Source organism: Sebastes umbrosus, chromosome 16 (assembly GCF_015220745.1).
Source record: "Sebastes umbrosus isolate fSebUmb1 chromosome 16, fSebUmb1.pri, whole genome shotgun sequence".
NCBI lineage: Eukaryota > Metazoa > Chordata > Actinopteri > Perciformes > Sebastidae > Sebastes > Sebastes umbrosus.
The window spans coordinates 10718339-10732224 of NC_051284.1; the positions used below are offsets into that span (position 1 = coordinate 10718339).

At 44.9% G+C, this 13886-nt stretch overlaps 1 protein-coding gene across 7 annotated transcripts in view; it reads right to left on the minus strand.

Annotated features, from left to right (window-relative positions):
• The window catches only part of ralgapa2 (Ral GTPase activating protein catalytic subunit alpha 2), a 116432-nt gene that overhangs the window by 25750 nt on the left and 76796 nt on the right, over nucleotides 1-13886 (minus strand). For all 7 annotated transcript variants that reach the window (XM_037796715.1, XM_037796712.1, XM_037796714.1 and 4 more), the window contains 5 exons: nucleotides 13162-13233; nucleotides 12317-12440; nucleotides 12051-12206; nucleotides 8614-8772; nucleotides 7321-7448 (listed from right to left, as the gene is read on the minus strand). In XM_037796715.1, the coding sequence (XP_037652643.1) occupies nucleotides 7321-7448; nucleotides 8614-8772; nucleotides 12051-12206; nucleotides 12317-12440; nucleotides 13162-13233 (639 nt within the window). The remainder of the gene's footprint in view (nucleotides 1-7320; nucleotides 7449-8613; nucleotides 8773-12050; nucleotides 12207-12316; nucleotides 12441-13161; nucleotides 13234-13886) is intronic.

The window sequence follows — 13886 nt, forward strand, 5'->3', positions numbered from 1 at the left end:
ATAATATATTCAAATATAGAAAATACTGATATGCCTTAGAATGGATAAAAGGTCAAAATACATAAAACCATTTACACTATTGTGACGCTCTTGTTGATGTTATTCTACTTGATACCCAAAGCCCGAGTTGGGGATGGGACGGGGAAGACGACACCACACAAAACTGGCAGTGTTGCTGGCTTTCACTTTGCCGCTCGCAAACACACAGATGTCAGACATGAATGCATAACAGACGGCGAGAGAAGGGGAGGGGCGTGAAGGGTGGGGGTTCAAGTTTAAAAATACACAGAGCATGACAATTTTTTGGGTTACACTATGCTTTGCAATTTTTCTACTAGTGCTGGTTGAAAAGTACCTGTTTTTTTCATTTTATGTAACATGTAAAAACTAGGTTATTTTGGCAGCTGAAAGCTCCCTGACACCATAACATTGTTCATTAATAGTATATAATCAAGTGAAGGAAAACAATGTGGAAAAAAGTTGAATTAACCCAGCTGGACTCAAATTACACTTTAAAAAGGAGCACTTCTATTATTTTGGCAAATACAAAACAAGCCTTATTTCTCAGAAAGGTTGACACAAACAGGACACATTGTGCTCACAAATGCATCCCAAACACACAAAACATGATGGTTCAGTGATAACCAGAGGCACTACAATATAAAAAAAGGCAGCTTCCGTATACATACAAACACAAAACGCACTAACAGGCACAACAGTTTGACACCAGCAGTGTGTGTACGCTACCCCAGGCGGGGCTCTGGGTCCCTGCTGTTGGCCGTCTGGTTCCACGCCTGCTCTACCTGTGTTTAAAAGGGGCGGCCCCCAATGCTCAGACCTCAGAGTGCAGGCTGGGCTGGGCTGGGCCCCCAGGGCTTTCAGGGTGTGGGTGCCATGCAGCGGACGCCTTTTGTTACAGGCTGGGTGGCAAGGGGAGGAGGAACTAATGTGGGGGGGGGGGGAACGGAGGGGTAAAAAAAATGAGTAATGCTATGAGTCATTCTGCATTAGCAGCAGGGGAGGGAGACAGGGAAAGGGGGGAGTGGATGAGGGAGGGGAGAAGGGAGAGAATACTTTTGCATGTTGTATGAAGCTAGACGCCATATGCCATCCGAGCTGGGCTGCCTCCTGAGTCAGGGCTCTTGGTTTGACAGGCCTGTGCTTGCCCCCTCCTCACCTCCCCAAAGCTGCCCCCCCTTTTCTCCCCTAACTAACACCCTCCTCCCTCTAGGCCTTCCTGGGCTCCAGCAATGGGCTAGGCAATTGCTTTGGTTGTGCATGGACTACGCTCTGTGTATTTGTGTGTGTGTATGTGTATGTGTGTGTGTGTGCGTTGGAGGGCGGGGGGGTACTCAGTGATCTGAACACATCGGACATTGTCGTGAGTCCCGGCAGGAACAGCTGGTCAGCTGGAGAGAAGGGTGGGAGGGGGGTAGGGATAAGGAGGGGGGGGGGAAAGAGATGGGAGGCAGTGCGCTACACTGATAATGGGATTAGGTTAAAACATTCAGTGGGGGAGAGACCCCCCCCTCCTCTTGGTGTAGCCCCCCAAATACTGCGTAAACTCTCAACCGCTCTATCAAAGCCAATGCCAGCCTCCGCCCAAAACCACCTCGGCCAACTCCAAGCAGGGACACTTCAACTCAGAAATGGCCCCTAACCCAACCCCCCAACTACCTACCCACCAGACGACAGCCAACTGCCTTCAAGTAAAAGGCTTGTATCCAGTAATACGGATGCACTAGTAGATTGTTAATATACAGTACATTGCACGACACGTCAAGGTGCTTTATTAAGCAGCCCTTTAAGAATTTTACTGTATATTACTTGGCGCATTTTTACAAGACCTTCTAGTTGGTCAGTCCTGTTTTTCCATAAACAGGAAGTTGGCTAGAATATACTCATATCAGCTCAGACCATTACATGAAACCAACACATAATGACTAGCTTGGCGTCTCACTGTGCCCAGTCAAGCACTGTGTTCCACAGCGATATAGACCGCTGAGTATTATCTATGAGACTGCCGACAGTTATGGCACAACAGCTGGCAAATTAGACCTATCAACGATGCTAAATAATTCATGTGAGACAACACTAACATGGCAGATCCTATTCATGACATCCCATCATGCATACGGGCGCACTTTCATCTCCGCTAGGTGAGGAATCTTACAGTATACAAAAGAAACGCGCCGCCGTCGGACAAAGACACAGTGAGAGTGGGACAATAACTTGCTCAGAAGGGGTGTGAGAATATGTCATTGCCAATGCAGTGACTGTAATAATTATGATGGCGTCTTGGGGTGGGCGGGGGGGGGTGTAACAGCACACAAAGGAGCGCATACAGGATATCATATCCATTATGTTTTCAGTATACACCCGTTGAAATTATGTACATCTCGTTTTGGCGTTCAGGAGAGCTGGGGGACTGTAGATATGCTCACATGAGCCTGTGAGGGAACATGACAGACTTTTCAGGGTTCCACTGAAAGGATCAAGCCTTCCTCTCTTCTTTCTGCTACTGCACACACACACACACACACACACACACACACCACCTAAAAGCCTGGCTCGCATGACTGGCGATGGGCAGAAACAGATTATGGTTATTGATCGCTGCCTGGAGATGGATCTGTGTGTGTGTGTGTGTGTATGTGTGTGTATTTATGTGTGTATCAGAGCAGAGGATGGGGACTGAGGGCAGTGTGCAAAAAAAACTATTGATTCTGTCCAGTAGGGAGGCTATGTCTCTGAATCAAGGTCAGTTCCGCACTGTCTCACCTATTAGAAACTTGCCGTTTCCCCAACACACACACACACACACACACACACACAGACGGTCTTCACCCTTAACAATACCCCCATCACAAAGAGTGATGGACGCCACATCAAACTCAAGTGCTTGTTGAAGAGAGAAATGAATCCCAGCTTCTGGATGAAGACATTATTCTACAGTGACAGTATGAAGGATCTTCACCGTACAGTAAATGGCAGCAGACGGCAAAGCCATTCGGTGACAGGCTGGGTTCAGGTGACACAAACAAACTCATTGTGTCTCCCAAGCCAATATGTCATACACTGTGTGTATGCAGAAAGTACCACCAATAGAGGAACAAAATTACATTTACTTACTCTACTCTGTTGGTGATTAAGAAAAAAAAGAAAAAAAAAGAATGGTGGTTTTATAAAAACTTAAAAGGGAAAATTTGCCATCTTTTGTGCGGATGGCCAATCAGTGTTGATTCAATGTAGTCAATTGAAGCAATAAATTCCTCAGTGTGTGCTATATTGACCAAGAAAGCGGAGTGGAGCCGTGACAGCAGTGCCTACAAGGGATGTCATGATACCAGAAATTTAGTAGTATTTAGTAGTACCAATACCAGTGAAATTCCATGATTCTTAAAACCAATTTGATAAAACACAGTATGTACTTCAACATACACTCCTTTATTACCGTTTGCATACTGGTTTTTGTTAGGAAGTTAAACAGATCATATTTCCCTCTATTATCTATTTTATATTGCTGTGAAAACATCTCCTTCAAACAACTGGATTTATTCAAGTTTCTCGCCAAAAAATAGAACTGATTTGTTGTTCACAATGTAGCATTATAAGGGAATTATAAGTGTGAGTTTACTGCATCCCAAACACATTTTCTATCGTCCCCGGGACGGCGTTAGTCTCTAGCCCTGACTGGAACAAGGAGTACCGTGACGTTTCCAGAAATTTGGCATCGACTTGGTACATAAGTTATTGGTTCTCGTGGCATACCTAGTGCCTACATGTACCAGGATGCATTGCGCGTGAGCTTCTGACACCCAGTGTCCCCGTAGGCCGTATCCTCTTGCACGGTTGCATTTCTTTAGCAGTATACTCTGGCTCGAATAATTACGGCTGATTAAAAAACACACCAAAACACCGTAAAATGCATCCTCGTCGATAATGTCCCCTGCACTCATATTTTGGGATGCCATTTTTCGCTGTTGGAAACGTAGCTAGTTTGCAATACAAGTAAAGAGAACAAAGAAGTTCTGTTTTTGAGCAGCATCTATAGAAAACCCACTGGCTATACAGTGAAATCCAAACTGAAATAACAGCCTGTTGTTCTTCGTCGCATCCAACTACTTCACTGTCACTACAGATTTTGATTTCTGTCAATATAGCACGCACTGAGGAATTCATTGCTTCAGTTGACTACATTTACCATCAACACTGATTGGACATCCACATAAAAAGGTGGCGAATTTTTCCTTTAAGTTGTTTTAGATTGAACATTTTGCGGTCTCAATTATTCAAAATGCCGCTGTGAAGGGCGGACTAGTTGCAGACAATACACTTAGAACACACAAAGCCAGACCAGCTGCATTTTCCATCAGCCATATAAATAATAGATGATACATTATGAGTTGTCTGTGAGACACTTGTGATATGATGGTCTATGAGGCTGTGGTTGTGTCTTCTCGACAGAAGAAATTGACACAGATTCTAACTGACAATGAGAGCCGGACCCTGTACAAGAAAACAACTACAGAGATTTGACAAATCCGCACAGTTCAGAGATGGAAGAAAATGAGAGAGGAGGAGACGGAGGATGTGGGGGGATGAAGGGGGGTGGGGGAAGAGTATCTATCTGAAAAACACTCTTATAGCCTATCTGTGTATTTTCTGAAAATGTTGCTGGTGGTCATTTTTCAATATCAAATCCTATTAGCCTGAGAGATCCTGTGAGCGTTGCGGCAGACTGCTGGAGTCCTCTCGAGCCTTGTGACAGATCGAGAGAGGGGGCCACAGCGCCATACTGGCCTTTTATCTGGACACACAGGGGTCATATAGCTTCTCTTTGAAGAAATATTCAACTAATTACCTCGGAGAGTGGCCTCACAGGCAGAGAGCAGACTGTGGATTGTTAAGGCATTGTGAAGGGGTAAACTAAGGATGAGGATTTTCCATCTTACACAAAAAAAAAACCCACACACATCCCAGAAAAAAAAAAGGTTGGGTCATTGTTCCAACCTGTGAAAGATAAAGAGCCGCATAACCGGAGAAGATGGAAGAATGACGACTGGAGAGGGAGAAGTGCAAAAGGCTGGTGTAATACAACAGCAAATCCAATACTGAAAGCATATAAAAGACTAACTCCACCTGCCACTCGAGACTTTCCTTTATGGTTTATGCCAGTGCTGGACATTGTGTCAGTTGGGACATTCCCTTAAAATCTAAAAAACTTGGTTATCACATGGCATACACCACACCAGTGTTGTAGTCTAGGCCACCTAAACCGAGACCAAGTCATGACCAAGACCAAAGTGTATCGAGTTTGAGACAAGACCAAGACTTTAAGGGGTTGAGATCAAGACCAAGACCAGACCAGTGCGAGTCCCACACTGCATGACACACTTAAGATAAAGTGTGGAACATGCAAACCGTTGGCAGTCCTCACACTGATCTGAAAGATCAACATTCCTATAAAACACCCACAGAAAACAAATGAAGATTCAGCGTCATTCGCCTCTATTATTGCCTTATATACTGTATATTTGTGTATGTATAGTGTACCATGAGAAATGTCTAGGAAAAATAATCAAAAGGCCTTACAGAGGTGAATTTTATGTGTGGGAATTTTCCTGTATTTTCTATGAGCAATTACAGTAATGATGTTAACAAATAAAACAGACAATGCACAGGCATTTTGATGATATCCCCGCAGTTGTGGTCTTGACCGGTTTTAAAATAAAATCCCAAGTCCTATTTGTCTGAGACCGAGTGAAAATGCGGTTGATTCAGAGACGAGACCTTCAAAAAGCGGTCTTGAGATCAAGACCGCTTTTAAGTACTACAACACTGCACCACACGTAACATTCTCATTCATTAGTTTATACATCGCTTCTGTCCTCACAAGCTCTCGAGCTAGACAGAGAAACAGCAGAAAAAAAACCAGACATGCAGATACTCATGCTGGCAGTGTACTTTGCCTGGCACATTCATTCATCTCCTCTCTTGGAGTGTGCGAGGCCTGGCAGCCTATCAGTGCCAGAACTCCAGAGGCAGCGCTTATCTCCTCTCATAGATCATGCTTTTATGCGGTTTGCTCCTCTGCTAAGGAATGCCAGGTAAGGCTTTTGTGGCCCAGCACAGGCCTGGTACTGTCCCACCCATCCCCTGAGGCTCACAGAGGCAGGCAGGCCTGTGGCTGGCCCCCCTCCGGCACTGAGAGTCACACTGGGCTAATTCACTTGGCGTCGGGTAACAGACATCTGTCACTCAGGATTCCCCCGGGGACACACAGACAAGGCCTGATATAGGGGTGGAGGTGGGGGAGGGGGGGGGCAGGGGATGTGATGCACTGTGCAGGCAGACACATACTTACACACGCCAACTGTAAACAACACACACAGGGTGTGATGTAGCATAATTAAAGACTAAAAGTCAAAACAAGGACTTTATAATAATTAAAAAACAACAACAACTTTGTCAAATATGTCAACGTCTTAAAAACAATAGAAACTAGCCTTCCACCCAAATGAAACCTCCTCAGGGGACGTTTCTATAGCAACCGCCAGAGGGGCAGCGTGGTTCTGGTGAGGCGGTGTCGTACATGCTGTCCGAGGAGGAGCGGGGCGTTAAGGGAGATCAGGTTTCCCCCTCCAGGGGCCATCCAGACTCTGCCCCCCCCATCTCACCCCCCAACTCTGCGCTGCTGGCATTCACATGCTAATTCATCTCCATTGGTGATTACACTCCCTTTAAACCAACTGACAACTACAGCTGGAGTCAGGCTCTTAACGGCACACTGTCGGATGGATGGGCGGAGGGATGAGAACGAGTGTGTGTGTGTGCGTGCATGTGTCTGTATGCACTTGTATGCATTTCTTGTTGAGGGTGCTCTTATTTTGGCTCCATAAAACGGTAGGGATAGATGATGACACGTTATCTTCGCTCCTGCCCAAAACAGCCTCACGCAACCACCCATGCTGCTCCAGGCTGTGAAACAGCCCCGGCCCTAATAGCTGTATGTAAATCAGCCAGCCCATAAAGATCAGTGTCAGCGCTCAGCTGTGTACGTTGGCTGACGTGACAAGCACGCCACATGTCTCAATGAATTTACCCAAATGGGCCACTGGTGGTGCAGGAAATTTAAGCTCAGTGGTGTTATACATCTAATGAAATCATCATAAAATAAATGCATGCTCGTAACCTTAATGGTTTCGGCTTTATGGGTAATCAGCGGCTGACTTTTTAAGAAATTGTTACATTCCTCTGATGAGCCATGCCCGTATGTGAGCAGTAAATGAAGCAGAAGGCATGAGGAGTAAAGGATACAAGCTCTGGTAGAGAGTCAGCCGGGACTTGACAGCTCTGCTGGCGTTGATACAGGTGGCCCGCACCAAGCTTGGCAGCAGCGTGCCAGTGATGATGGCGCCATTAAACAGAGGCCCGAAGAAAGGAACCTGGGGAAGTTAAGAGAGCGAACAAAGATTAAGAACATGATGCATCAAAACGTCCACATTGATCTAAAGTTCATTTGTGTCCTGGCATTGTATATGTAAGCACCAAAAAATTAGAAAGGGTTGATTAAAAATCTTTTTGTTCCTTTTTTTTCCGTTTCTCCATCTGTTTAGGGCAAGGGTTCAAGTTGAAATTGGATTTTTACCTAACTTTGCATGACAAGCACACATATCTAATGTGAATCAATGTTAGGCAAATGAAATTAAAATGACAATCAATACTAAACAAAGCCCTCATATTGAGCTACCGAGCAAATACAAAGGGGCAATATGCATTTTAGCGGCAGCGTGTGAGTGTGTGTGGGTACACGCGTCTGTTCATGCATATTGGAAGGGGGCCCTTAATCACTGAAGCTCAATGGTCGTTGACCTGGAAGTTGACGTGAATGTCAAAGTCTCCAAAAAGGTCCTGCTGTCTTCAACTTGGCAGTTCAGCTAGTATAATAACAAGTCAAATTATACAATAAACGGATTTTAATCAGGAATGATACAGACCAATTAACTTAATCACCTGCTATACAACAAGGGTGACATTGTGTAGATATATAACATCAGAAATCTGAGTAGATAGCTTTACAGGTTCTTGAATGTGGAGGCAGTAGAATTCTGGAAAAAGTTGGAAAATATTGTGGCTATTTCTGAACATCTGAAGGCAGCCGAATTTCACTATCCTCTGGAAGGCCACACACATCGAGTGCAGTACTTCAGAGTAGCCAAGATGAAAGCTAGCCAGGAAAGGATAGTAACCATCTCTGAGAGCACATACCCACAGTGTGGGTAATAATGCACTGCTGGAGTAGGGGAAACTGAGATCCTTCAGAGAGAAACCATAACAGGAAGAAGGACCTATAAAACTCATGGCAAAGTCTGAATAGGATGCAAGAAGAAGGGCCTGCTTGAAATCGTGAGCAGAGACTGGAAATTAATGCAGTGCTGAAAATAGCCTGAGTGGTTTTCTTGCTTATTGTTCGTGGAAACTAAGACATGTTAGTTTAAAAGGAAAATAAGTGCATATGCAATAAAAGTAACTTCCCATTTCCACTGAGTTAATCCATCTTGTATGCGTATAGTCAACGATAGTCTTAACGAACTGACTGCAGCGGTTTACCTGTGTTTTCTTCATGATCTGGATGAAATACATGTGGTTCTTCATCGGGTAGATGATAATCAGCACGTCTCCAAAGTCGGTTGGGATGATGCCACGTCGGTAGTCCCGGGAGTGCTCCGACCACACTATGTGTACCTCGTCATTTCCCAGGTGACGCAGCTGCCAACAAACAAAATCAGTCTAATCAAGTGCCTGGCGAGTGCAGGTAATTTTCATCCCTATGGTGATGATGACAAGAACACATATTTAGTGAGATTAGGACATGTCACTGGGTTTATCCAGTCAGTACCTTCGGCCCACACCCCCCCTGAAGGCTGAGGAGTGAACTGAGGTATAAGAAGGGGATAATAAAACATTATTTACTGTATGTATCCCAAAGATAATTGCAGCAGGTGCGAGAGCAAGGTGACTACTTACAACTAAATCACAAACTTTGTTTGAAAACAATGGTTTAAATAGGGGTCTGGGCTCGGGGTTTTGACTCTTTTTATAGCTTTTTTCATTACAAATTCAAATTGCGAACACAAAATGAACGAAATTGCGCATTTCAAAACCAAATAATTCAAATCCAATTGACTTTCCCTATCAGAGATTAAATTGCTTCCCATTTCCACTCTATTCACAAACCCAAATGAAACTGGGCAGGACAAGAACGTATACTTAAATGACAGGAAATTGACTGATGCTAGATTGAAATAGGTAAACAGCTTCCCCCGTTCCCAAAGTAAAATAAAAGGGACACAGCCACATTATATTCTCTAACAAGTGTAGATCACTTATGCCTCATTTCCATGGCGTGGTTCGGCTCAACTCGACTCACTTTTGGTAACAGGTCCTTTTTCTTTACTTGGTTTTCCGTTGCGGGTAGTAGCTGGCAGCCCAGTGATGCTTTCTGGGGTATCATGGACACTGAAAAGTGAGCCTCTACTCAGAAGAAAACATCTGCCAATGTACTGTGGGCCTAATGAGCCATTAAGAAACATGCCCTCGCCACCAAAAAATGCAATTAGCACATTCTATTATAAGCCCTTAATTATGGTAATACGGTAATCTTAAACAAATCCACGGCATGCTGATTACTGGAGCTCGCCAGTTCAGTCTGTCTGTCCAAGGATCAGCAGGTACCAACCAGGTCAGTCACTGGGACGATTTCAGAGAAAATGTTGAATATGCATTCGCGGTAGACAATCAACACTGGGATGTTAATTTGGGTTAAGATATTAGCATTTGGATGAGCTTAATCACAAGTTTAATGAGGATGCTTATGCTCTAGTCAATCATCCTCTGCACCAATCTATTTACTCCCTTGTTAATCACATCCAAATGTTAGAGACTTCTTTTATAAAACGGGATTCAAGTCAAAGGCTCTTGTCCAATTAGCCCTCTTTGACCTCCCACCCAGCCAATGGGCTTCACACATATGGAGACAGTGGACCAGAGGACCCCAGAACACAAGAGGCTCCTTATAAAAACAACCTGCAGCAGCCCAGTTAAGCTTTCGGTGCCTGGGGGTGAATGTGATAGCTAAGGCACCCGTCTATCTTCCCTCTCTTTCACAGACACACACATATACGTGCACGCGGTCTACATGGCCTGACCCCAACCCTGCAGGTCGTTTCTATAACCGCATTACTGAAGCCAGCTGCTACTGCTGCAGCCTGCACTTGCCCTAAAACCCACAATTGGATTGAGGAATTCATGGTTTTCCCTCTTTTCTTTTTGGTTTAGCAGGGTTTTCTCCCCCCCCCCAACCCCTCCTTCATCGTCTTCAAACAGGCAATCTGCCCAGCGAGAGCTCCCCCCATCCGCCACTCCCCCACAGTATGCCTCTATGGTTACAGGCAGCAAAGTGAGTGACAAAGTGTTATTTTTAAATTGACAGGGAAACATCCTACTTGGACACAGACGAAGCCCGTTTCTCAATCCAATTCTTCATACCGCTTTCTCTTCTCTCTCTGCCCTGCCATCTTTTTGTGACGCATCCATGCATGCATCCGGCATTGCCAATTTCTGTGCAGCCTGTGGCCGGTGTGGAGATCCGTGCAAGGTGAGCATGGGCAATTACAGAAGTTCCCGGTGAAATGGATGGAAGAGGAGTGGCAGCACACTCCACTCTGGGCACGGCCACCCCTCCAGCGCCTCACTCTGGTCAACCAAAGTCAAAATCTTTACTCGGGCTAACTAATTTTTGTGGCCACTAAGCACAGGTTCAGGATGGGTTTGGAATGAGTAGGGGGTTATTTGTGAAACGGAAAGGAGGGGAAGGTCTGTGGAGGACTGGAGGGGGGTTGGATATGAGGAGAGCCTGATGAATTTCCCTTCTCAGCAGGGCACTGTATGAGAAGATTGGCAGCACGGGCAGGGGCCTTGCGGCTCATTTCTTCGTGCTAACTGCTACTGGTGCACTACAGCTCAGAATCCCACTGCAGAACCCAATCGATCGCTCCTGTGGCGGCAGCAGGAATTGGATAAAAGGATCCTGCCGGCATCCGGCCGGCGCCTGCCCTAGCGGGGAGAGCTAATGGCTGAATCCAGGCCCTGGTCACAGCACACAGGGAGGGGGGCAGGGGCTAGCAGAATCATAGTCATTACCGCAGCGGCACATGCCCTCTCTTCACTCACGCGCCTGCGACTCTCTACTCCTCAGGCCTGCCTGGCCAGGGTCACTAATCAATGCCCGCACTCTGGAGTCACACCTCCTGATCACAGCTTAACACAGAGCTGAAGGCTACAACAACATACTGCTATGGGCAGGCAGGACTGTGTAGCCATTTCACCGCATCAAACAGGCAAAGCAGTATTTTCTACTTAATCGTGACATAGTCTGGATTTGAGGTGTGAAATTAATACATATTATACTAATCCAAACAGAATGCTACAGGAATGAGTCCTAAAACCCGGAAATGAGTTTGCATTTTAGCACTTCCGGTTCCCTCGTCTGGAAGTCAATGGGTTTTTAGTTAGATGTTACAAGCTTAAGAGATTTTAACATTTTGTTCTACGACATAAAATACATCAATAAATACCCCAGTCGTGAATTTTGAAGCCTTTATGTGTCTTCAAAAAGGCGGTTGCTAACAAGTGGCTAAATGAGACGTCATCACCTCGACCTCTCCGCCTTTACAGCCTCGTTGTGTATACTCTCGCTCATGTGACCGTGCTGTAGTTTGTTGACGTTAGCTTTTCACTTCTGATGATTGCATTTACGCTTCAAAAGTCATAAAAGTGGTGTTATTTTGTGAAGATTATCTTGCTGAACAAAACATGTAAGTATCATAATCGTTTGTTTGCCACAGAGCTCATTTTCTGCAATAACTTTCTAACTCTCTGGTTGGCCTACGTCATCCCTGGAGCACTCTGTCATGGACAGGCAGGAATTGTCAAAAGTTATTATAACACAGTAAAAACAGATCATAAACATTAACCAGATTTTTTACCTTTTTGGTGAGGCTGTCATCAGAATCAGATGGCATACGAGTGGAGACGTGGAAGATGGCTTCCACGGTGGAGGTAGCGTAGTAAGGAGCTGTTACACCTGTGCTGCCATTCCTCTGGAGGCCACCCATGAAGCCGCAGTGTGTGGCCAGGTCCACCTGAGGGATACATGTACAATTTAGTGTGTTCTGAGCATGGGTGTGTGCATATTAAGGCTGTATCTGTGAATATGGAGGCTGTGTTGATTTGAGGGTGTGGTTGTCTGCACCTCCCATCCCAGTCCAGACACAAAGTCTTCATATGCCTGGCTGCCGGCGCTGTTTGACAAGATGGAGCACTTGTCCTCTTGGCCTTCTCCGATGTAGAACACAGCAATCTTGTGCGTCTCTCGACTACGGAACAAAACATACAGTAGTCAATATTAAAAGAGCAACAACACAGCAGCCAATTTTACAAACACGACAGAACTTGAAAAACCTTCTCACTACTCTGGCCACTTCAGATGAAAATGCTTTGAAATGCGAGTCCAGTGACTCAAAACACTACACCTTGCTTATCAAGGTAAATTGTGTGTGTGAGTGTAATTGAGTTGTTGAATAAAATCAGGAGAGCAGAATGTGTCTGTCTTTTTCCACTATCTCTCCAGCTCTAACGTGATTTAAAAAAGGGATGGCAGCAAAGGCCCCGTCTACTTTCCCTGTTGCCATGGCAGTACATCATGCTGGGGTAGATTTAGGGCACTTTGCATGCTTGCGCACAGGTTGTTTTTTTCGCCCAACCGAGTCTAGCCATCTGGGAGAATGAAGTCCAGTCCTGAGGGAAATCTTTAATAAGCTCCTGTCATTAGCAATGTGTGGTGTACTTATTGATTGGACTAAGAGACGCAGTAAGAGAAGGACAGCAAGAGTGATAGTGGGAGACTTCCAGGGCTGTGATCAACAGGAGACGGTACAAATTAGAAAGATCATTGGGGAAGAAGGGAGCAATATAATCTGCTAGGAGCAACTGTATGATTAATAACCTGGGTTCATTTCACTTACGTAGAAACAGATTTACCATAGGGCTACAGTTACAGTTTGATGATTAGCAGATTGAATTTATAAAAGGTATTACCACTGCCTGGAATCCAAGTTCTTCAGTTCCCGTAAGAGTTTGGAGTTTTTCTTCAACAAATGGAAACTTTTTCTGTTTGACAAAAACAGTTGTGAATTAAAGGTGATATTTTCAATTCTGTATATAAAAAACAATTCAGGAAACAGCCATTTGAAAAAGTGGTATAATCTACCAGCAAAGTTTTGTTTTACAGACAAGATTGACAAAGGCAAAAAAAGGCACAGGTGCAAACAGCAATCTCCTACTAGCTGTGTACGTGTTGCACCATCACTATTAAGAGGTGTAAGCTTTTAATTTACGGGGAAGCGCGGCAAAGATGTTGCTCTGCGAGCTAGACCTTAGTGAAAACAGCTGGGCGCTTTTACCCCACAGAGAGGAGATTAAGACACTGTACTCTAGACTCCACAGTGCTTTTAACTTTGCTCTTTCTCTCTTTGAGTAACGAGTCAACAGCTGAGTTACTTTGAGGATGAAGGAAGTAACTTGGGTCCAAAAATAGTATTAGACTGCAGAGGTTAAAGGTATAATATGCAACAATTTGCTAAAAAACAATGTATAGACTGAGACAAAGATAATCCCTCTCAATCACCACTTATGCCCCACTAGAAGTGTGAGGCGGTGACTGTTTCTGCAGAGATCCTGTCCTCTGTCTGTATTTTCTCTTTTCTTCTTATTTTGCTTTACTCGCGACACTTCTGGGCGTCTGTAAACAGCCTTTAGGCCCC